The sequence below is a fragment of the Ochotona curzoniae genome, unplaced genomic scaffold (genome assembly GCF_017591425.1).
Source record: "Ochotona curzoniae isolate NIBS_2020 unplaced genomic scaffold, NIBS_Ocur_1.0 scaffold_3208, whole genome shotgun sequence".
Lineage (NCBI taxonomy): Eukaryota > Metazoa > Chordata > Mammalia > Lagomorpha > Ochotonidae > Ochotona > Ochotona curzoniae.
Window position 1 is genome coordinate 46,336,826 of NW_024467106.1, and position 25,831 is coordinate 46,362,656.

At 40.0% G+C, this 25,831-nt stretch overlaps 1 protein-coding gene across 1 annotated transcript in view; it reads left to right on the forward strand.

Annotated features, from left to right (window-relative positions):
• Positions 1-25,831, forward strand: part of FREM1 (FRAS1 related extracellular matrix 1) — a 122,216-nt gene that overhangs the window by 45,759 nt on the left and 50,626 nt on the right. The window contains exons 15-21 of the mRNA XM_040962821.1: positions 3,727-3,979; positions 6,750-6,944; positions 8,054-8,239; positions 10,023-10,219; positions 14,908-15,130; positions 18,862-19,006; positions 22,848-22,989. Of these exons, the coding sequence (XP_040818755.1) occupies positions 3,727-3,979; positions 6,750-6,944; positions 8,054-8,239; positions 10,023-10,219; positions 14,908-15,130; positions 18,862-19,006; positions 22,848-22,989 (1,341 nt within the window). The remainder of the gene's footprint in view (positions 1-3,726; positions 3,980-6,749; positions 6,945-8,053; positions 8,240-10,022; positions 10,220-14,907; positions 15,131-18,861; positions 19,007-22,847; positions 22,990-25,831) is intronic.

Consider the following 25,831-nt stretch of genomic DNA (forward strand, 5'->3'; position numbering starts at 1 on the left):
TGTTATCCTCATGTCTTAGCTAAGGACACTCAGGCTCAACAACGTGCCTTAAGTCTAGCATCACCGCTCTTTGGAGCCCCATCAGTGTTTTTCCTCCTGGCCTTTGCCGTGCATTGGCATTGCTGGTATTTGTAAACACTGCTTGTCACTAGTTCTTGAGTGCTTCTTTCTGTGCTTGGCATGCTTTCCCACTTGGTCCTCATAGTGACGTCTGAGGTTGGGATGAAGAACATTGTGCTGTGTCAGCTCCCAACAGGAATTGATGTATTCTTTACTGGTATATATATATTTTACATAGAAGATATTTTTCTGGGTCAATTCTTTTTCTTTGTCACAACTTTTAGAACACTGACTGCTGGATGTACCCACATCCCCTGTTGGAGTGCCTAAGATGGAATCCAGGCTCCACTTTGCAGTCCAGCTTTCTGATCATGTATGTCCTGGGAGGAAAAAGATGATGGCTTAAGTAGTTGGGTCCCTAAGGCCTTATGTAGGACAGCTAGATAGAGTTCTGGCCTCCTGACACAAACCTGGCCTAGCCCAAGATGCTGGCAGGCATTTTAAGAAGTAAATCATTGGGTTAAGATTCTCTATCTCTCTCATTCACACACACACACACACACACACACACACACACACACACAAACTTTATTAACTTATTTGAAATATAGGCTCACTAAGAAACAGAGAGGTGAGAGAGAGAGATGAAGCTTCCATCTGCTGGTATACTCTTCAAATGACCTCAATGGCCAAGAGTTAGGCCAGGCTGAAGCCAGGGGAACAAGAAGAGGTTCTTCTTGTTCTCCCTTGGGCTCAAGCATTGGACTACTTTCCCAGACCATTAGCAGGGAGCTGAATTGGAAGTAGAATGACCAGGACACAAATGGCTGCCCCATATAGCATGCTGGAGTTACAGGCAGTAATGCCCACAACGTTTCTTCTCTTCCTTTCTCATATGCTAAAAAAAAAAATAATAACCAACAGATTTTTAGGAGACAAAGCCTAAATTCTATTGTCTGGCTGTGACCATCTTATTACAATTAAAAATGTGTTTAAGGGAAGTCATCTGTTTATTGTTATTTTTTAGACAAAAGGGAATGATCTTTGAAAGCTAAATAGAGGCAGAGCAAGCTTTTGGATCAGTGTTTATAATGTTTGCTTACCCAGAAGAAATTCCATAATTCTATTGGCTCTGGGCATTGTTATCCATTTGAAAACTGAGGTTCTTTTATGAACAACTGTGTGATCATTATTGAATTTGTTGGTAAGATTCCCTAGAGTCGAGAACAATGAGAAAGAGCATCTTTAACGGATTCATTTGGAAACCATGAACAAAGATAATCTTTTAAGTTTTTTTCAAGTTCCATAGGCTCAGGGATTTCCCCTCTTCCCCTCATCACTGTTTTGCCCTATATTTTTTAAGCAATGGTTTAGTCCTGCAACAACAGTCACAAATCCATCATTCTGCTCTTTGAGTGTATCCTGACATTATAAATATGAAGAATTGTATAAAGTCCAGCATTCTGTCAAGATATATTTAATAGTTTCATTGGGAGTCCATCTTTTATTCAGAAATAGAGATGCATACTGCAGTGTATTTCCACTTCATCATGTATTTGCCTTCATTATATAGATCTTCTAAATAAATATACATAAATACGTACTTACCTATGTATCTGTTTCTTAACAAGTCAACAGAAAGAGAATATTGTATATTATTTTTGGCCTTTTGATTAAGTAATTATGCCTCAGGTTTCCAGCTCTCCATCCTTTTGTCCATTAAAGCAATGGACTGGAATAACTTCATATGTGTTTGTTGCAGAGTTGTTAGCCTGTTTAAATTGTAGGATGGGGATTGGTGTTGTGTGTCCTGAGGTTAATTTCCCACTTGCGATGCTGACATCCCCTGTCCTGGATGCTGCATTCCCAAGCAAGCTTCATGCAAATGAACTTGAAAAAGCCGTGGAGGATAGTCCAAGTGCATGGGTCCCTGCTGCCATGTGGAAAATGCAGAAGAAGCTCTTTACTCCAGGCTCCTGGCTTCTGCCTTTGGCCTGTTCCAGCCCTGGCTGTTGTGGCCATTTGGGGAGTGAAACACAGATGAAAAACCTCTTTTCCTATATATCTCTCCCTCTCTGTAAGTGTTGTCTTTCAAATAAATAAAATAAATCCTTAAAATGAAAAAAAAAAGAATGCTAGGTTAACCAGGGCATATATATAGCTATTTCTAGTCATTAATTTATTTAGAAAATATTTAATAAGTGCCTCTATCTGCCAAGTTCTAGGCAAGATGTTTGGACTGTGATGACCAAGATGAAGATGATACATGTATTTAACTGAAAGTTGGAGTTAGAGAGAGGAAGAGGGAAGAAAGGAGGGAGAGAGATTTTTCATTTGCTGTTTCTCTGCCCCAAATGACTGCAATGGCTGGGGAAGGGTCATGCTGTGTTGGGGTGAAAATTGAGTTAGGTGGCTAGGCAAAGTGTGGGTAAGGCGAGAGGTACTCAGGAGAAGCTAGGGAAGGTTCTCATGGGGCAGTGAGTTAAAGTTAATTGATTCATTTATTTGAAAGGCAGAAAGAAGAGAGGATGAGACAGAGGCAGAGACCTTCCATTAGCTACTCAACCATACAATGACTGCAACGGCTAATGCAGGGTCCGTTCGAACATAGGAGGCAGAAACTCTACATGGATCTCCCACATGGTGGCAAGGACCTCAAGCACTTGGAATAGCTTCCACTAGCTACCCAGGTGCATTTTTAGGCAATTAGACCGTCAGCAGAATGGCCAGGCTTGAACTTTCACTTCGATGTAGTATGCTAGTGTCCCAGGTCGATATACCATGTTGTGGCACTATGCTGGTTCCTTGAAATCAACATTTTTGTAAGATCGCTTTCACTGAAGAACAAAAAAAGAAATGGAGGATTGAAAGGACTCAACAGCTAGTCTTGCCCTGATTACAGCTAACTGTGATGTGAACTCAGGTGCAAAATGGCCTTCTTGCTTATTTGAAAGACGTGTTTCTTTTTTTTTTTTTTTTTTGCATTTTTCTCCATGATCACTTTAAGTTCAGGGAGCCAGCATGGTCCCATGTTGCTTTCCTTTCCTTCTGTTTGGGATATTATTTTCCTGCAAGTGAGAGAAAAACATTTTGTTCAATTGAAACCTGGCATGGGTAGAATGCTTTCAGAGTTTCCACTCTAACTCCCACGATTTGAAATGCAGCTGCTGCTTTTTGTAAGCCCAAAGCAAGTTCCTGGTTGGCAGGGTATTGAGGGAGGAGGAAAGCTTTGTAATCACCAAGTCGTTGGAAATAAAAATAACATTGATGCAGTAAATGTAAATGCATTAGACTGCAAGGATCATTATTCCACTGGAATATATGTGAATTTAACCACAGAGGACAATGATTTGGCAAACACTTTATATTACTTTTATATTTTGTCTGTCTGAAGACAAATGAGAGCTTAAAGTCCCAAATCATAGCCACATTCTCCCATTTCTACCTCAAATATTTCTCATGTGGGGCATTTCTTGCAAGATGGTTTGTACGGAGAAAGTTATGAGTCACAGGATGCTTGGCCGAATTCCATGGCTATTATTTCCCAGGTCTGGAAGATGGAAATGCCTGTCAATTTGTCTAGGAGTTGTGAGTTATCCGTTGAGCAAATTCTCATTTCTTTCTCTTTTTTTTTTTCGTAAAAATGTGTATTTTCCTCCTGTGTAGGTATTCCCTATAAATGATGAGCTACCAGTCCTGAAGGCCAACCTTATCCCCATGATGCACTGCTCTGAGGGTGGAGAGGTGGTCATTACCTCAGAACATGTTTTTGCGACTGACGCAGACAGTGATGACTTGAAACTAACGTTTGTGGTTGCTCGAGCACCTGAGCACGGGGTGGTGAGCAATTCTGGAGTCCCTGTGTCTCAGTTCTCTCAAGGCGACGTTATCTCAGGGACTGTGACATACAAACACACAGGTAAGCAAAAGAGCAAGGGGAATTGCAAAGCAAATGTGAGAGTTTCAACTGCCCCCTGCGCTACAAACTCACATAATCTCGGGGTCTTAATATTTGCTTCCTTTAAAGCAGTGATGCGTGGGTGAGGGTTGGGACAGTGGTAAAGATGCCACTCGGGCTGTATTATAATGCCCAGCTTTGAGTACAAGTTCTGGTCCTAATTTCCGTTTCCTGCCAGAATGTACTCTGGGAAGCAGCAAGTGATGGCGCAAGTGCTTGGATTCCGCTCAGCTCGTGGGAAGGTCTCTTGGGGTTGGCTATTTGGGGAGTAGCTGTTTGGGGAGTAAAAGTTACAGATGAAGATCTCTGTCTCTCTGACTTTCAAATAAGTAAATATTTTTTGAAAGATAAAATTGCAGCCTTTATCCCATTTTTGCAAATATCGTCACCAAATACATAGGTATTTCTCGTTCAAAAAGTGCAAAGAAGGAAAGTCAATACTAGCTGCCTTTATACACAAATTCTATTTATCCTGATCTCTCTTTTAATAAGTCTTTTGAGAAAGATTTATTTGACCATCACAGCCTACGGATCTATAAATCATAACAGATCATCTCTCTCATAAGTGAAATGATAAGCTTTAACAACAAAATATTTTACTTTTAAAAGTACATTAATAATTGCTTTCTTAAAAATACATTGTTTTTCTTCCAACGTTTAACAAGAAATCATTGAGAAACTTCCTTTTGAATTGTGCTGTGATTAACATTTTGTAGTCTGAATCAGCCATCACACTATATTCCATTGTCAGATTACAGGTCATGCCACTCTTCCCATGGTTGGAGTTCTGAGTCCAGTGGTTCAGTTCAGGGGACCCTCAAAGAAATCTTGTCTGAGCTGATCCCAGATCTGAGTCTTGTGTGCCCCTGCCAGTATGAGATCTGGCTCGTTCTGTCACCCACATCAGCCTACACAAGCACTGATACTTGCAATTGCTAGGTCAGATCTGTATTTCCAGTCCCATCTGTTATACAAACCAACGGGCACTACAGCCCAGCCCAGCTCTGCCCACCACACTTGTCTCTCACATATACCAGTAGGAGCTACAGTCCAGTCAGAGCAACCCCCAGTAACCCCCACTGGGCAGCCCCCAGCCCTGATTTTGTGCCTGCCAGCATGTGCAGTGGACTAGCCTGCCCTATTTCACATCCCATTCGGCTGTTGTACACATCATTGTTCTTAACTCAACCAACTCTACCCTCCGGCTCTCACTCATTCCAGCAGGTGTCACTGCCTATCTAGCCAGGCTTGCCGCCAGAACTAGTTCTTGTGTTCACCAGTGGGAGCTGCAGCCAATCAAAGAGGTGTCCACAATCTCCCATTCCCTACCCTGGATCTTGCACTCTGCAGGTGGTTCTGTAGTCTAGCTCCGCAGAACTTGCTGCTAGTCCCAGCATTTCCCAGCTGATGCTACAGCAAAGCCCAACCAGGCTGATTGTTTCTTTGTCAACTTCAACTTTGTTTTTTCCTGTATTCTCATCCTTTAATCACGCCACTGCTCAATAATATCATCTCTAGGGTTTCCTTGTCTTTTTTTTTTAATTAAAAAGGCATTTTTACACAGAGAAGGAGATATTGAAAGAAGGATCCTCCATCCACTGGTTCACTATGCCAATGTCTGCAATGGCCAGAGATGAGCTAATCCAAAGCCAGGATTCAGGATCCAGGGACATGGATGCAGGATCCCAAGTTTTTGGGTCATCCCCCCCTGCTTTCCCAGGCCACAAACAGGGAGCTGAATGGAAAGTGAAGCTGCCAGGATACAAACCAATGCCCACATGAGATCCTGGTGCATACAAGGCCTGGATCTAGCCACTGAGCCATCGTGTAAGACTATTCCTTGTCATTTTTTGAAACATGGAATATCAAGCCAAACACAGTACTCTGCAGATTTGACCAGAGTGCTTGGTGAAAAGAGACAGCATGCCTGAGCTTTAATGTTTTAATCTCTTTGAAACCCTGTTGTCTTCCTCTTGACCTTTTGAAGGGGATGAGTGAGAATCACCTAGAGTTTACTGGCAGAGGTTTGCTGGCCTCTAGAGGGCCAGCAGCCCCACTCCAGGCTGTCGGGCACTCGAGAGCAGGCTGCCTTTCTTCTTTTTTCTCTCTAAGTTGGGGGTATTTCGAATCTCAAAGGGTCAGCAAAGAGAATAAAGAAGAAAGTTAAATATCACTTTCTTTCCAAACACCATCTTCTTGGCTAATACATAATAAGAAACTGGAAAAAATAGCATCAATGTAGATCACCTTTGTCTTCGACCTCTTCGGGGTCCCTGTGTCTCTCATGCGCCATGTGCTTGATGGTGGCCCATTGATGGTGGTTAATGCAAAAGAAGTGACAATGATTGATAATGGGATGGAGATGCCTTCTGCCTCTCCACACACTGGACGATTAGGATGGAAGAATGAAACATCACCACTTTAGCATCACATCTCTTTCTTGTTCATTTGTGAACTGTCAGGCCCTTGTTAGCACTGCTTTGCCCTCCATATGGTGTTAGATGGCTGGCAGAGATTTCACTAGAGGCAACAGATGGACAAGCGTTTTGAATTATTTTCCTAACTATGGTCAATGCTGTAGGTTTTACATTTTATCCACATAGAATGAGGTTTTATATTATCTGCTTACATTCCTTCTTGGTTGCTTCATGTAGAAGATTTGGGAGTAGATTTCATCTTGGGATTCTATGTTTTAAAGAAGTCAAGTGTTACATATAGTTGTGTCTTCCAGGTGGAGAGATTGGCCTCCTGCCTTGTTTTGATACCATCACATTGGTGGTTTCCGATGGAGATGCTGGCCCTTTTGTGAATGGCTGTTGCTACAATGGACCTAATCCATTTGTTCCTCTTCATGAGTCCTTTCCAGTATATGATCTCAATGTCACAGTGCATCCAGTGGACAACCAGCCACCCTTGCTTGCAATCGGTGATACTATTTTTTTTTTTCTGTTAAAGTGTTGTTCTCTTCCTTCATGTCATACCTGTGGTTCTGTAAAATAATACTTAGAGTCAAATGGAAAAGCACCATGAATTACTCCACAATAATTGCCTCAACACAAATTTATAAAAAATAAACCACCCAAATTTGCGAAAGATTATGAAGTACAAGAATGTAGTTATTTAAAATTTGATATTTCAGCATAGCAAACACACATATATATGTGTATGTGTGAGAGAACATGCATGTGTTTATGTGTGTGTGTGTGTGTTAGAGTAAGGGAGAGAGAGAAGAGAGTGAGTGAGTATGTGTTTTGGGACAAGGACAGAATTGAATTATTTCACAGGGGAAAATATCATTTGCCTGCTAGAGAGAGAGAAATTTATCTGTTATAATTTCCATTAGAACAGAATGAGTTTACCAGAGAGACCATTTATATATATCTAACCTTATTTGCTTTTCAGAAAGTCATCTCTTCATAGGCGTTATGTATATGTTCTGTCTCTCAGAAAAAAATACAAGCATATGTATGAATGTTATTGTAATTTGCAAACTATTTGCCAAGCAATGTTCTGGAAAGGAAGCATTATCCCAGCAGAATAATTAAGCACCAAGGCATGAAAAAAAATGTTCTTTATGCACAATTCATAATCACTCTCAGGTAATTAACGCTCTGACAAACAGTGGGAACAACCAATCTTGAAGAGCACATCAACTACATTTAGTGGCTTATCATTAAAACAGTTTGGCAATTCTTCTTTTCATTTGTCACTCTGATAGAGACACCAGGGAAATGAGAGTTCCTCGAGACTGAAGAGCTCTGTTGGAGCCCTTCACATTTCGGCTGCCTTTCCATTATTGTCTGGCTTGCTGGTACCAAAAAATAGATATAATTCTGCAAGTCAAGTGAAATCCCGCCCAGTACTCCTGATTATTTTTGCTCTAAACAGAGTTCTGCCAAAGGAAATGAACATCTCCCGTGGAAGTCTATTTGAATAGAGGAAGTCTCTCTGAATAGGGGCGTCTCCCCCTCAGCCCCTCCATTCTGGTGAGAAGAGTTCACGCTAAGTTGTAACTGAGTTATTGTTTGTATGCAGGTGCCACGTTCTTTGTAGATGAGGGCTTGTCAGCAGTCCTTACCGTTAACCATTTGTCTGCCACTGACCCGGATACTGCAGAAGATGATTTAGAATTTGTTTTGGTTTCTTCACCCCTATTTGGCTATCTTGAAAACACGCTCCCTTCTGTGGGTTTTGAAAAAAGCAATGTGGGCATAAGCATAGGTAAGTCAAGGTTTTTATGATCAATGATAACCTGTCTTTGTAGGTGTAATTGAGCAGATCTTGGTAGTAACTGGGTTTGGTCTTCAAAAAATGTTCACAGCACTGAATTCATTCAAGAAATTTTCATTAGACTAGCAGATACTTTCAACTTTTACTATGTTTCTTCTTAATTTTTATTCTTGGCAATGCAGGTGAGTTTACATTAAACATAATGCAGCGTTCTCTTATAAAAAAGAAAATACTACACATTGAAGGGATACTATTTTTAAAAGGTCTTTGCAACACATTCAGAAAATTATAATAGAATAGATCTGGTGATGGAGCTAATACTATGGCACCAGCATCCATATGAATGGGGTTCAAGTCCTAGGTGCTTGATTTTCTTTCTTTCATTTTTTTTCTTACTTTACTTTGAAAGTCAGAGTTACAGAAACAGACAGAGAGGGAAACAGAAGGAGAAATAGAAAAAAGAGATCTTTCATCTACCAGATCACTCCACAAATGGCTACAGTGACCAGAGCTGTGCTGGTCTGTAGCTGACAGCCAGGACCTTCTTCCATGTTTCCCTCCTGGGTACAAGGACTTGTGACATCCTCCACTGCCTTCCCAGGCCATAATCAGGGATCTAGATCAGGAAGTGGGACAGCTGGTACACAAACCAACAATCTACATGGGATGCCGACCTTAGCAGATGGATGGTTAGCCCATTATGCCACTATGCCAGCTTCCACTCCATTTTCAGTCCAGCTCCTTGCTCATGTGCCTGGAAAAGCAGCAGACAATTGCCCAAATCTTTAGGCCTCTCTACTACTGTAGGAGATCCTGATAATGTTCCAGGTTTCTGACTTCAGTCTGACCTAGGTCCAGCCATTGGGACCATCTAGAGAATGACCCAACAGATGTAAATTTTCTGTCTGTCTCTGTAACTCTACCTTTCAAATAAACAAATAAATCTGTTTTTTTTAAAGAATGTAATAGGAACTCCAAAGTTCTAATTCTCTAAATTTTTGACATCTTTAATATAAATTTGCTGAGAAAGATTTGGAAATATACTGAGTGTATCAGAAAGAGAACTCATGATACTGATTTGTTAAATTTGAAACCTAAATAGATTCCAGTTATTTACAGCTGAGTATGTCAAGCAAAAGCAAAACAACAGAAACAAAACCAGAAAACAGTAACAAAATCCTTCAAGGAAACCACTTTAAAAGTAAGAGGTTCTCCAAGACTCTTTGAGGCATAGCCATTTTATATAGGAGGGAAGTTGGATTCAAGATTAATTACATTAAAATTATCCAGTTTCTCTTGTGTTTTTGCATACAACTTGGAGAAATTTTTCTTTTGCGTTTAGTCATGACAATGATTCAATTGACTCTACTCAGTGCAGCCAGCTGCAAAATGTGCACATTATATGGGCTTGTCTTTGTCATGATTGCTTCTTCCTTTTGTCTGGAAACATAACAGGGACTGCTTGTGCAGGAATAATGATTTAACAGGGAGGGGTTGACATTCATTTTAAGGATGTTAATAGTGGCCATGAAGCCCTTTAAACATTGTGGTTATCATTTGTCACTCATGTGTTTTACATGCAATTTCAATCCTTCCTTGTGATCCTTGGGAACCTGCTTTTGTGTGGATGTAGCCTTTGAAAGTGGTCATGTAGATCTACTTCTAACATCATGTACTTGATTTATTGGGATATGTGCTATTGGTTGGTTGAGGATTGATAATCAGTACCTTGGAAGTAATGTTTTTCTATTTTGCATTTCCACCCTTATTCTAGCTTCATTTCAGTGGAAACACTTGAAGGCTTTCCACATTAACTATGTGCAGTCCAAACATTTGAGGATAGAACCCACTGCCGACCAGTTTGTGGTGTACGTGACAGATGGAAAGCAACGCTCCTTGGAGATACCATTTTCCATTACAATCAATCCCACAAATGATGAAGCTCCCAACTTTGTGGTCAAGAATATCACTGTAAGAAACATATCAAAATGTTCTTAGTGTCTCATTATTTTCTAATTTTTATTTTATCTTGTCCATTTATATTGATCCAGATGCACTTTTCATGTTACATTGGTTAGGGGTGAAAAAGGCAGTAATCTAGGCAATGCAATGCAACCACTTGGAAACTGTTAACCTAAGAATAATAATGTCGGTAAAGATAATAATAATTGCTAACATATAGCAATTGTATGGTTGCAAATGCTAGGTTGTGTATCTAGAGGATGGAATATTCACTAGATTATAGGTTCAAAGACTATACAATATATAATAATATGTACACATATATGTATATACATATGTATTTAATGTTTGCAATAAGCAATATCACTATTACCACTTCAAATTAGGAAAGATTACAAATACTGGAAGTTAGTTGATATATAGGGAATTTGGATTATGCAGTCTTATTTCATACCATCCCTCTTAACCAATGCTACAATGTGCAAGAACTCTTAATTCACAGATTATAAGCGTCTTTTAAAATGTAACTTTATAGAAGAGATACGAGCTGAAAAAATACAATTTGAACATTGTTTTTATGTAGTTTAAAATGTTTTTCTATAATTTGGTCATTAAATAGGTATTTCTATTTAAATAGATAGATAGCTCAATGACACTTAATAATATTCCTGAGATATAGTCTATTGTTTTTCAAAAGTAAAAAATGAAATCAAATAGCTAAGTAAATTCTAATGTTGATAATCATATAAAGAATACTAGGAAAATCCCTCTCTCCAACAACCACTTGCTACTTCCCACTGACAGTATGTGATATAATTCATTCCACATGAGGGATCTGTGCACATGGCAGCAATGTTTGTGTGCTGTGATTTTCCTCTGTGTTTTTTATTTACAAATAAGGGATCAGATAACATGTACTACTCTTTATATATACATACATATGTATATGTTTTTATAGAATTCTTTTTAAAAAGAATTTAATTCTTTTAAAATTCTTATTATTTAGATTATTTCTTATAGTCTCAGTATTTCTATTTTGAGAAGATCCAGCTTTATAAAATAGTTTTTCACTCCTAATAATCATGTTTTATGTCACTTTTGCCAAATCATTGAATAATGCTTAATATATAATTGAATTTAAACATTCAGTTTGAAATAAATTTTTATCTTTTTGTAAAAATTTATCTCTTATTAAAATTCTTTAATTCTTATTTAGTTCTACTTATGGATAGCAGAATTTGATTCAGTAGAATGAGCCCAGGCTTTGCAATCAGAGGTAATTAGGTGTAGTTTTTAATGAATATGTAGGGTATTGGACAAGTTACTTCTCTCCATGCTTCTATTTCCTCATCTGAAACATGCTTATCAAATCTTCTTTTGGGGGTAAAAAGATGGTCTGCACAGGAGAGGCCCTTCATGCATGGGGTGGGCATGTGGACAAGTGGTTAAGCTGCCAATGAGGAAGCCCACATCTCACATTGGAGCATCTGGATTCGAGTCACAGCTCTACTTCCAAATCTAGGTTTCCGCTAACGTGCACCCTGGAAGGCAGCAGGTGATGGATTGATGGATCAAGTAGTAGTGTTGCTGCCACTTACATGGGATCTTGATTAATTCCTGACTCCCAACCTCAACCATTGCTGGCTTTTAGGGAGTGAATCAGTGCATAGATGATCTCTCACTCTCTCAGCCGATTCATGTCTCTCTCTCTCTCTTTGCATCTCAAACTTGAAAAAAAAATAGATGTCATGCATTTTACTGTTTGCACTGGTGTATTAGTTATCTTTTTAATGATATGGACCAGAACAAATATTAGCAATTAAAAAATCATTACTTTTTTATCCTTTGCTAAAAATCAAATTCTAAATGCCTAAGTCTTGAATTAATTATCTACTGAATATTACTGGAATGTGAGAATAAGAATGAAACTTATGAGCCAGCCCTTGCCTTTTCTCTTCTGTTGGCACATGGGTTCCTCTGGAGAGCCATTCAGTAATTATGAGAAAAAGATAAAAGTTCATTTATGATTCTTTCTGTAGCTACCTCTATCGTTTGGGATTTGCCTAGGGTTGGGGATCCTGAAATAATTGGGCCACTGGGAAGTTGTCTCTTGCTTTTCTCTTGAAGTCATCACAATTTGGATGTAGGTATTCCCCAGTGGAAGCTGCTGGAGGGTAACAGTTGCTGGAGTCCTATGTGCTCTCAGTAGGATACATTTTAACCTTTTTGTGATTTCTTTCAATAACTATGTTTTGTGTTTTTGTATGAACAGAGACTGACTTTTGAAGATGGTTAGGCTTCTATCCATTTATCCTGCAAAAAGATTTAAGATTTTTATTTTAGGCTATTAGAAACCAGTTGAGATTTGTGTACTACAAAGTTTTTGTATTTTCTGTAGATTGACATAAATGTTGTATCATTACAATCTCAATTAATAATTCAAGTTGCGGGCCTGGAGAGATGGCCTAGTGGCTAAAGTCCTCTCCGTGAACGTGCCAGGATCCCATATGGGCAATGGTTCTAATCCTGGCAGCTCCAGTTTCCATCCACCTCTCTGCTTGTGGCATGGGAAAGCAGCCAAGGATGGCCCAAAGCCTTTGGGACCCTGCACCCACGTGGGAGACCCGGAAGAGGTTCCTGGCTCCTGGCTTTGGATCGGCGCAGCACTGGTTGTTGCAGTCACTTGGGTAGTGAATCATTGGAAGAAGATCTTGCTCTCTGTCTCTCCTCTCTGTATATCTGCCTTAAAATAATTCTTAGAAAAAAAAATTCAAGTTGCATGAAAGAATCCCACCTTTTGTTTAATAAAATTTCCCAATAATTAAGGTAGCCCTTAGCCTCATGATTAAGATACTCATTAATGTGCTGGCAATACCGTATCATAGTGTCTAGTTCAATGTCCATCTCTGCCTCCTGTGTCCAGCAGACCATAGCAGGCAGTAGCAATGTTCAAGTGACTGGGTTGCTGCCATGCTCATGGGAAATCTGGATTGAGTTCCAAACTCCCAGCTTCAGTCTGATCCATCTCAGCCATGGCTATTTTGGGTGTTTGAGTGGGGAACCAGTAGAGGAAAGCTGTCACTATTTGTGTCTACCTCTGAAATAAATTTTCCTAAATTTAATAAAGTTCTAAATTTTAAGTAGTTGTAAACAAAATTTAAAGAATTTCCCAGTAATCTTGAGAATAAATTTATTCTGAATTAGAATTGCTATATAGTGATGTAGAGGTGAGAAAGACTTCATAATCAGACTTCGTAAATAAGGAACATTGCAACATTTTAAAGTTCAAGTTCTCAAGAAAAAGCCAAGTGATTATTAAACCTGATTTCATAAATATGTCATTGTGAGTTCAACTATGATGCCATGTTAGGTCTTAGAAAAAAATCAGATAAAAGCAAGTTAGTGCTATTCTAACCCAGGCTTCATATATGGTGTTTAAAAGATATATGCAGGAGGGCTCCCTGCTAAATCAGTTAGAAAGGCCAAAAAGAGAGATTGTTTTCCCAAGTCTGTACCATGTGTATCCAGCAGGGCTGGAGGGTCCTCTCCCCATGAATTTGTCCTGATCTTGTCTACTCTTTTATGCCTCTTGCCCAGCACTGGAATTTTCTTCTTCACATTTTAGTTGTCAGTGCACAGATATTCATTGTCACCTGACTGATTGTTGAGAATATCTGTATTTCCCACAATGTAGAGAACAATAACATTGTGGATTATTTTAAAAGCACACAGGATGGTGGTCTAGTGGCTAAAGTCCTCACCTTGCATGCACTGGGTTTCCATATGAGTACCAGTTAGTATCTCGGCTGCTCCACTTCCATCCAGCTCCATGTTTGTGGCCTGGTAAAGCAGTAGAGGATGTGCCAATGCCTTGGGACTCTGTACCCATGTGGGAGACCCAGAGGAAGCTCCTGGCTCCAGGCTTCAGATTGGCTTCATTCTGGTCTAGGTGGCCACTTGGGGAGTGGACCAGTGGGTGGAAGATCTTTCTGTCTCTCCTAGTTTCTGTGAATCTGCCTTACCAATAAAAATAAATAAATCCTTTTCTTAAAAAAAAAAAACACTACACATAAGATTTATATACTCTATTATGTATAACCTGCTGTATTTGAAAGTAGGAAAACATATTTCTTGATTTTATCTTCCCAATGAGAGTGTGAAAACACAAACACAAGTGTCATAGTGTCAGGTTCTACATGACTAAACCCTACATGGAGGAATAAATATTCCATTCTCTTTGAACGTAAAAGATACGAGGAGTCCTTTCTGTAATAACAGGATAAAAATATGCTTACTATACTCAGTGTGTGTAGCAGATTTGTGCATTTCTAATGCAATTAAAAATGTGGAAGTGATGAGGTCAGGTAGGTTCAGTGAATGGAGTGGTTATTGAAGATGAACGCTCCAGATTTGGTTTCCTAACTGGAAATTTTGTCACTTTCAGGTGTCTTTTTCATTGACCTTTGAGTGCCAAACAACAGCACATATCTTTAAAATCTCATTTGTGGAAAGAAAGTACTTTATAGTTATATAACCTATGTGTTAAGCCACTGACTTCTTTTCATGGCCCACTATTTATAAATCTCTTGGATAATTTGAAATAGTACATCTTCACATTAGTTTTAGAAGTGCTTTGCCATTAGGAAGACAGGTTCTCTTTCTGTCACAGCTGACTTTTCTGACTTGCTCTGATTCAGGTGTGTGAAGGTCAGGGAAAAGAGCTGGACTCTTCCATCATCCATGCTGCTGACCTAGACATTCCTAAGGACCCCTTACTGCTCAGTGTCATACACAAGCCACGTCACGGCCTCCTCATCAGTGGGATGTTCAGCAAAGATTTCCCTCTGAATAAGCAGCCAGCCAGCCCTCACCAGAAGCATGAACTTGTTCACAACTTTTCCCTGGAGCTTCTAAGAACTGGTAAATCCTATTCCATCTTTATTCATTCTTTATGGTTGATTTAATAACTTGGAGGGTGGGCTTTTGGCATAGCAGAAAAGGCACTGATTAGGATACCTACGTCACGTCTTGAAGCACTTGGGTTCAGGTCCCACTTCCATTCCTGATTTCAACTTCTTGCTAAGCGTACCCTGGGAGGCAGCAGGCAGTAGTTTATGTAGTTGAGTTTATATTATCCATATGGGGGATCTGGATCGAGTTCCTGGCTCCTGGCTCCAGCCTGGCCCATCCCTGATGTTAAGGACATATAGTGGACCAATGAATGGGAAATATTGTTCTGCCTCTATTTATCTCTGTGTGTTTCAAAAGAGGGTGGGATTGGAAAAACTCGAATTCATAGAAGACAGGTGTGGAATAGTGAATAACAAGTTGGTAGGCAGGGGGGCTGAGAGATGTCAGTGAAAGAATGCAAAATTTGAATTAGGAGGGATAAATTCAAGACATTGGCTTCATGATCACTGTATTTACTTGAAAATTGTGTAGAATAAGATGTATAAATATTACTATATATGTTTGTATATACAAGAGTCTGTACATGGAAGAGAAACAAAGAAAGAGATCTTCTATATCCTGGTTCACTGTCAAAATATCAACAATAGCTAGCCAAAGCTGGAGGAAGCCAAAGCAAGGAACCCAGAACTCAGTGCAGATCTCCCTCATGGGTAACAGGAACCTAAGCACTGGGCTATTGCCTGCCATCTCCTAAGATGTACTTTAGTAGGAAGCAAGGATTGGGAGAACTGGGACTGGAACCCAAGTACTCCGATATGAGATGTTGACATCCCAAGTAGTGTATTAACCACCACATCATATACCATATCAGAGAGTAAATTTTAGGGTTCTCACACTGACCAAAATATAACTGTGTGAGGTAATACATGCATGAATTGATTAGCTTGATTTAACCATTGCATTTGAATTATCCCTCCAGAGTTGTCCACTGGCTTTGAATTTAGGTAGGGACAAGGCCTCACCTACAGATGGCAGGTAATTGAAAAGGCAGTAACACATTTTCCCCTCATTTATAGTGCTATTAAAAGTGGTATTGTGATTCCTGATACTCCCACATCATGCTTGTAATGTCATAATTTTTAAAATCTCTTTCTAAAACTATCTAAATTAGAGGACTTGATTTCCAGAAATTTATCTGCCAGAATTTCCAGTTGAAGCAAATATAGAACTACACACAGAACTCATTATTTTCTGAGGAAGTACTTTGCTTTTGAGAGAAATGGCATATTAGAACGATAGCCTGAATTATTTTTAATCACTCTTTTTAAAGATTGGTTTAACCTACTTTTTCATAGAGTGAAAGTATCTTACGAGCCTGATGTTGTGACACACAGGCTAAACCTCTTCTTGACAACACCTGCATGCCATGTCAGAACACTGGTTTGAATCCCTGCTTCTGATCCACTCTCTGCTGATGTGCCTGCGCCAAACACAGAGGAGACTCCGATGGAGTTCTTGGCCCAGTCCCGGACCTCACAGCCATTTGAGGGAGTGAATCAGCAGATGAAAGTTCTCTATCATTTGTTCTCTTGTTCTCTTTCTCCACATCTCTGCCCATCCCCACTTCTCTTCCTCTCTCTCCAGCTACCCTCTTCCCCTCACTCTGTTCTGCCTGCCTCTCTTCCTCTCCATGCCTCTTTCTCTGTCCCTGAATGCCTCCTTCCCTCCCTCTGCCTTTCAAATAAGATACATTTTGAAGGAAAATAAAAATGCTTTAAAAATTTTGAAAGAAGTGTGCAGTTCTAGAATATTTTACCTATTCTCATTCTCTCCCCACCCCCCTTTTTTTGCAAAGATTCATTTGAAAGGTAGACTTACAGAGAGAGAGAGAGAGAGATCTTTCATCTGCTAGTTCACTCCCTAAACGGCTACAATGAAGACAAGAGTGTCATCTGGGTCTCCCACATGGGTGACAGGGGCCAAGGACTTGTGCTATCTTCTGCCGTGTTTCCCAGGCCATCAGCAGAGAGCTGGATTGGAACTAGAACAAGCAAGATGTGAATCAGTGCCAACAGTGGATGCCCGCATCACAGGCACTAGTTTTACGTGCTACACCACAAGACTAGCCCCATAAATTTAGCTTCTTAGTAAATATTTTGGGGACATTCTCAGAGATTGGATCTTTACTTTTGTTTAAGTTTTGGTTCATCTAAGACTACACTCAATTTGTTTTTAAAAATGTGTTCACATAAGAAACCATGCTCTCATCCATTGCAAAGCCCCGTGACAGCTGAGGTTGGACCAAGATGTAGCTGAGAGAGAGGAACTGATCGCAAAAGGAACCCAATCACTTGCATCATCACCAGTACCTTCTGGGGTCTTTGTTAGCAGGAGGCTGGGGTTAAGAGCCAGAGCTGGGTATCAAACCCAGGCATTCCTACATGGGACACAGGTGACTCACTGGTGTCTTATAACTGCTAGACCGAAAACCTACTGCTAATTGTATTCTTTAAATGTCAGTGAATTATTACAAACGTCACTATCCCACCCTCCATTTCATGATACACACACACACATAGAACTTTTGAAATGGCTGGTATTTTATAAAATCTTTTCCCAGGGATTATTATAAGCATCTTCTTACTGTTTAAATGCTGAAAATACAGTTTTGTTAATTACAGTGCTTCATTGTATAAGCAAACTTTTAATTTTTTTAACTGTCTCCAATTTTTAAACATGCAGAAAGAATTCCATTTCTTGATATTAAACGTTGTATATTAGGATCAGTATCATTTAAGTTAAGGCAATGTCTGTGATACAGCATCCCATATGTTGGCTAGTGTAAGTCCCATCTGCTCCACTTCTGAGTCAGCTCCCATTAATATGCCTGGGAAAGCAGGGGAATATGGTCCAAGTGCTTGGGTCCATGAATTCATCTGGGAAACTCTAAGGAGTTCCAGTTTCTTGGCTTCCATTGTAGTCATTTAAGGAGTGAACCAGTGGGTAGAAAATTGACCTCTCTCTTTTCCTCCTTCCTTCCCTTCTTCTCTCCTTTTCTTTCTTCCATTTTCTCTTCCTTCCTCTCTTTTTTTCTCTTTCTATAACTCTACCTTTAAATAAATGAATGTTCTTTTATTTTAAAAAAACTGATATGTCATGATGCATACTTTTCCTAAATATTGGGATGCATTCCTTCATATTTCTGTAATTTTGAAATAAATTTTGAGAGTGGTAAATGTAGGGCTTCCACCTCACTTCTTTTTAAAAACTGATTTATCTCATCTGGGTGTTTTGCGTTTCCATATAACTGTCAAGTGGTTTAACAAATTAGATGTTTTTATATTTATGTTTTGATTCATTTTGATTTATTTTGTTGAATGGCTTGAGGTAGGGATCTAACCATATGACTTTTCCCAAGTCATTAATTTTCTCAGCTTAATTTCAACACCAATACTTTTGTTCCTGCATGGTTTTTGAAATGATATACCTTTTTTTTTCTCACAAATTTTAAGTAAGATCTCTATCAAATATTATTACCAAATTAATGGGTAATTAATTTGTAATGGGTTGAGCAGGTATTCTTTTACATCCCAAAACAAATTTCATCTCATTACACACCATTGATTAATAAACGCACCAATACCAGTGTCTTGGAAATTAAAGTGGGTTACCTAGAATATGTGTTGGGATGGTTCAATGAAAGGAAGATTGGCTTTCTTCCTTTTTTTTCCTTCTTCCAGGAATGAGCTTGGTATATGTGCATGATGACTCAGAGAGCCTTGCTGATGACTTTACCATCCAATTGTCAGATGGGAAACATAAGAGACTCCAAACGATTTCAATAGAGGTCATCCCAGTGAATGATGAGAAACCAACACTGAGCAAGTAAGCCAACTGAAAGGAGTCCTTTTCAGAATTCCCAAATTCCAAAGAGTCTGAAATAGCTCCAGGGTGGTCTGTACTCCCTAAAGAACCAGATTCTAGGTAGCTCCTGTCACAACTAGTCCCTCCCACTGAGGCATCTGAAGTGTATGACATTAAATAGAACTCCTGAAGCTTACTCCTTTAATGATTTGATTTTCTTCTAAAAGTTTTAGTTAGGTGTAAAAAGTAAGACTGACTGGGCTCAAAGAATGGAATGGACAGGTTATTAAATATTTAAACACAGGCACATTTACATGAATATGCCTGCACACACTGAAGTGTGATTAATGTGGATTACCGTGAAGTTTTACATGAGCTGTGGGCAGTTCTCATCATGAACGTGATCAAACTTGTAATGAGGGAATGTATCAACTCCACTTGACATCATTCTGGCATTGCTTTGTCCCCTGGTCCTCTAAAATGTCCCATGTGGATCAATCCCGCCTGCTACCTCATGACAAAATGATCAATCTAACGAACTCCAAGTTGGTATAATTTATTGCAAGCTTTCTCAGGATCAGTAATCCTTCCTGAGTGCAGAGTGTAGAAAAGTGTCTGATTCTTCTCCTGGAACTTTACCCCTTTGTTCCATGGTGCAGCTGTGAGCAGCAGTATATCGACAGTATGTGAATCACTTTCTGAAAGTGTGTTAACTCCCACAGTCGGCTTCACCCTGCAGAACAGGGGCTTTGAACAAGTTCTTCCCTGCCCTGCCAGCTCTCCTGCTGTTTGCTCTTAGGCCCTCAGAAACCACTGTTTTTTGAGACTGGTGATAGTTTTGTTGGAGGGTGATATCTCAGGCATCAGTTTGGCCCACAATATTCACCAGAAATTCCCATTTCCTTATTTCCTGACTGAAATCCCACACTGGCAGGACCTTGATTCTCTGAAGTATTTACAGTATTGTAAAGCTTTGTTTCTGATTATTTTACTTTCCTAAGAAAGAGGGTGTTCAGTAAAAGCTGACGTCTATTAAGCAGCTAATACATGACAGTTTGTTAGATTTTGTGCATCTTAGTCTATTCTTTCCTCACCAGAATTGTGGGACATATGTATTATTGTCACTGTTCACAGAAGCTGAGGCTGGAGAGGTTATGTAGTTTGCACCAAGCACATTCTCAATCTTGACTGACTTCAAAGACAGTGCTCTTGCTACTAATTTTCCTGGTAAAGTTCTATCTACAGAATGAACAAATCTCTTTCAACCTTGCTTTTAACCACCCACCGCACCACCATTTTTTCTTTCCACTTCTTTTCCCGATTTCTCCCAGCAAGGAGGGATTGATATTGCCTCTGTTTCCCTATTGGTCCTTGGTATTTCACCTCTGCCCCCACCCCCCTGGAGATTTGCTCCGTTATTACTTCCCTCCCACATGGTCACTCTCTCTCTCTTTTACTTCTCATGATCTTTTGCTAATGAGACATATCGTTCATGGTTAAGGGGGCAAATGCTGGAACCAGATTGCACTGTAGCCACTTTGCCAGAGTGTGACCTTGAACATATTACATAATGTCGCTCTTTGTCTTTGTTACCATCTTTGTAAATAATAACAGGATCCTCTTCATGAGGTTTCCTGCTAGGATTATGTAAATTTAAGTGTGGAAGCACTTAAAAAACTGGCTATACATAGCAACTGCTCATGAGTAATCATTGTCATTGTTGCAAGCAGATATCCTCGTTCTAAAAACACAAAGACAACCCAATCCCCATTCGTTTCACTGCCAAATCGGAAGAATAGCTTATGTGCCTGTCTTCCATTTCTGTCCACTGTTTCCAATCTCGGCTATATTACTGAAGTTGCTAAATTAAAAGAGACCCTTGGTTTTCCCCACGAAGCAATGACTCTTTGCATCTCACTGGACCCTGTTGAAGCATCTGACGTCATTTCCTTAAAATCCTTTTGGATGTTGTAGCAGAAGCTATTGGTTCCCGGGGGATTACCACCCCCGGGGTCAGTGTCCTGTCTCAAGTGCCCGCAGTGCATTGTTCCACTTTTTTGCCTTTGTGCTGTCTCTGAAGGGAAGTGACTCCTTCAGTCAGTGACCAGGCACAACAGAGAACACTGAAAGGAACAGCCTATAAACCTTGATAAGTAGGGCATGGGGAAAACACTCAGCTTCCATTTTTCAGAAGTGAAATTTGCATCATGCTCTACAGTGTTCCTTAAAAGAGCCCCAGCAGAGTTGATGCTTTTTGTACAGATGCTTTTTGCCTTTTCTTCCTTCTTTTCTCACCCACTCACTCACCCTGCTTCCTGGGATCTCTTCCCAAACTAATTACCTGAGCCACAACCCTTCTCTTGGGATCTCTTTTAGGGTAACCCTGATAATAAGATGCTTTATCTACTCTTGGCTCTTACTATCTAATTCCCACACTTTCTTCTTTCTAAATAATTCATCATATTGGTTTCCTATTTTGATGCATCTGTGTGTGAGAGTAACACCGCTAATCTCCATAACACCCAACTGACTGATTTTTCCACCTAAAATAATGAGGTTAATGTCTCCTGTCAAGAGCAGCCAGATATCACCTCCTGTTGCAGTGAAGTTGTTCACCTCATCCTGCAATGCAGGAAACACACCCTGGAGGCTTTGGCCTCACATCAGAGGTGTGGGAGGCTGTGAGTGCTCACATGTTCTTCTTCTGAACCACAGCATGTTCAGCCACCTGAGTCATCTCAGAAACCAAACTGGCAGATTGGACAGGCTTAGGCCATGTGTGATGGCTAGAGCCTAGAGCCAGAAACGCTGGTGGAAAGATGCCCCTTCTCAACTTTGGTGAGACCAAAGGGAATGACCATCATGGTATGACAGCATGAGGGGACAGGGGACGCACAGACACTGCAGAGGAGTGTCCATGGAAGAAGCAGTGGCTGCACCCACCCATGTTTCAAGAGCCCAGGAGCTCATTTGGCAGTCGTGGATCTGGGAAAAAATAAATCTCTGGAATGAGACTACGAACAAGACAGATGTTTGGCCTGTGATTAGGCTGCCCACAGCCTGTATCAGAGTGCATGTGTTCTTGTCCCAGCTCTGATTCTCAATTCCAGCTTCCTACTAAGGCAAACTCTGGAAGATAGCAGTAATGACTCAGACCCATGTGAGAGACCAGAATGAGTTCTGGGCTCCTCATATCATGGCCTTTGGAAACATTTGGGAAGTAAACTTGATGGGAATTGACTCTATCTCATCCACCCTCATTCCTCTGAGTCAATAATAATAATGCAAATAATAATAATAATAATAATAATAATAATAATAATAATAATAATTATTTAGGGAACATGAACTACTCAGAACATCACCAGAGAGAAGAATAATTTAGAGGGCCATTGGTGACCTAAAGTTCACCAGTTGGAGAGTGGCAATCATGAAGGGGACTGAGCACCTGTTGATCAGTCACTTACTGTCTTTAGTTCTTGTTAGTAATTGAAGATTGCCAGTTCCTGAGCACTCTCCTTCATAGAGTTGTGTCAGTGAAATATAAGAGACAAACTTAGAGCAGATTGTCATGTATAAGATCGTAAGCTCTGTAGATACAAGCTCTGTAGATACAAGAACTATCGAGTCACCACATTTCGTGCCTGTTGTTAGTGACTTGTCCTTTCAGATCTGAAGGCGAAAGGTGAAATGAGAGCACATGTGTCTGAGTAACGGTTTGCAGTTCCCTGACTCTTGAATATAATTTCTTCATAGCTGAAGGATAGGGATTCGTAGAAGTAATATGATGTTTGGTAATAACATTGGTTTTCATATCAACCCAGGCATTTGCTTTTTGTTTGTTTGTTTTTGTTTTTTACAGGAGAGCTGAAATTGCAGTGAATATGGGTGAAACCCGTATTATTTCTAGTGCTATTCTTTCAGCTATAGATGAAGACTCACCCAGGGAGAACATTTACTATTTATTTGAAAAACTACCCCAGAATGGGCAACTTCAGCTTAAGGTTAGTGACCCTTTTTACAGAATGAATGTAACAGGTAAGCATTATCTCCATACACATATTTTTTAATTGAATTTATTCTTTAATAACCATGTTTTTTCCAGAAGTAGAATTTTCTGAGCCTAGGATGAAATTAAATTATCAGTTTTCTTACTTAGGGTAGTATCAAATCAAGGTTCTCCATTGATTCTCCTCTGCTCCAGGATCATCCTCAAATTCTAAGAGAGATGGATTTCTCCCAAATTTTTAGAAACCTGTCTGGTTTCCAAGGATTCGGCATCTTTGGAAATATCTTTGTTTTCACCAAATTTTTGACTTGGCATCCATGTAGCTTTCTCTCTCTCTCTCTTAATTTATTACTATTTTTTTTAAAAAGAATAGATTTATTTTTATTGAAATGGCTGAGTTACACAGAGGAGAAACTGAGAGAAAGATCTTCCATCTTCTAGTTCATTCTCCAAGTGACCACCATATCTGGAGTTGAGCTAATCTGAAACCAGGAGCCAGGAGCTTCTTCTGGGTCTCCCACATGGATGTAGGGTCCCAAGGCTTGGTCCGTCCTCCACCACCTTCCTAGGCCACAAACAGGGAGCTGGAAGTAGAATAGCCAGGACAGGATACAGTACCCATAAGGTATCCCTGCAATGATTTAGCCACTAGGCTATTGCTGGGTCAATATTTATTACTTTATTTAAAAGTCAAAGTTAGAGAGAGAGCAAGTGATGGATGAAAGGAAGGAAGGAGAAAGAGAAAGTGAGGTTGAGATTTACTAGTTCATCATCTTCCAAATGACAAGGCAAGGCTGGGCCAGGCTGAAGCTGAGAGTCAAACTTCTTCCAGGTCATCCGTTGCATGGCAGAATCCCTAACACTTGAGCCATTTTCCACTGCTTTTCCAAGAAAGAATAAGGTTCAGAAGTGGAGCAGCCTGGAATCAAACCAGCATCAAAATCAATTGGCAGCATTATCCTGTATACCAAAATTCAGTCATGTAGCATTCTTCTTTATCATCCATCATTTCAAACATAGCACTTCTTAAGGCCCAACAACAATTGGTTAATGTCTCAATCGCTCTCGCTCTCTCTCTCTCTCTGTCTCTTCCCCCTCTCTTTTTTCTTCTTCCTACTCTACCCCCCCAACCTACTTATCAGATTAATTTAAGACCATTCCCAGGTACATAAAAACTTAAAGCAGTTTTTAGTAATCAGGACCAGGGACACTTGGAGGAGCTGCCATCCACCCCTCCTGTCCTCATCCCTGCGCTAACAACCATCCCTGCCCCTTAACATAGTATATTAGGGACCTGAGGTCAGTGGCATAGGGCATGGGTCCCTCTGCTCTAGACTCCAAACATTACTGAGTCTTTGTTTTCAGCAGTGGACAGCTTTCTTTTCTCTCTCCCAAGTTTCCTCTTCCCCTTGGAGCAGGGACAATGCTCATATCTTCTCCAGGGACACACTCTCTCAACAAGAATTAGATGAAATTGTTTTGTGCTGTGTTTCAGATGAATCTAAAAACTCATATATTGATTCCTTTATTCTATAGTTGCATCTGCCATATAGCACCAGAGCCCTCATGTTCAAATCTGAATCAATAATTGAGAATTGGAGAAGAGGGACTTTCTATGACAGTCATCCACCCCCTAATAGCTTACGGATTTTAACAACAGCCATATTTTAAACCAGTGAACTCCATGGAATTATAAATTAACATTCCTGGATTTGTATATATTCTGAATGTTTCTTGCTTTAATGCAAAGCAAATAAGTACAGAAAAGGATACTATTGGGGTCATGCTTCCTGATTTCTAGTATTAAATCTTTTAAAAGAAGATTTATTCATTTGAAAGTTACAGGGATATATAGAGGGAGAGAGACATTTTCTATCTGGTAGTTCACTTTGTAAGTGACCTAGTGGCCAGGGCTAGCCAGACCAAAGCCTGGAACCTGGAACTCCATTCAGATTTTCCACTAGAGTGGCAGCACCCCAAGCCCTTAGTCCATCTTCTGCTGCATTTGGGACACATTAGTAGGGAGCAATTTGGAAGTGGAACATCCTAGATTCAAACTAGCAATCATATGTGATGCTGGCATCATGTGTGGCAGCCTGATCCCAGCACCACAATGCGAGTCCCTCATTAACTCTTCTAATGACTTGCTCTGCTGTGCTGTGACATCCTCTTCTTTCAGTCTAGTTTAGGAATGGCAAAATTTCAATCTGATTCTGCCTGTGCATAATAACCTGGGATTAACCCAACATGAATTATAGACCAGTTACTTGAGAGGATCAGTTGGGTAATCAGTCCAAATATTGGTGTGGGTGGGGGACCAAGGCTGGCAACAGTTGCCTACCATTTTCAGTGTATTATTCGCCTGTATCCTTGACTTTTCATCTAATGTAGACTCAGGCCTGGAAGAGTGGCAAGGACTCATTCTGTGTGGAACAGCTTGCTTGTCTTAGACTGTAGGCACCACAGAGAATCAGAGTGAAGAGCAGTCATTGATTTAAATTGAGGTACAGCTGTGTCCTTATTTCATTTCAGAGAGTAATGAAGCAGAAATATGGTGATAGCTCACACATCTGGGTGGCTTGAGAGCTGAACTGTCTTGGAAATATTAGCATCCAGATGGGTCCAGGTTCCCAAGATAGTTCCATACAGTTCTCTCCCAGCTCTCTAGGGATACCCCAAGATTTTCCAAAAGAGAGACCAAGATTCCAGACTTCCTCGACTCTCAAGTGCTATTTTCTTGTTAACCTTTCTTAGTTTTTCTCACCTTGAGACTGAATCTCATTTTCTTTTTTTTTTTTTCTGGGCCTTTAAATAATTCTTCCAAGTCAAATTTAAAT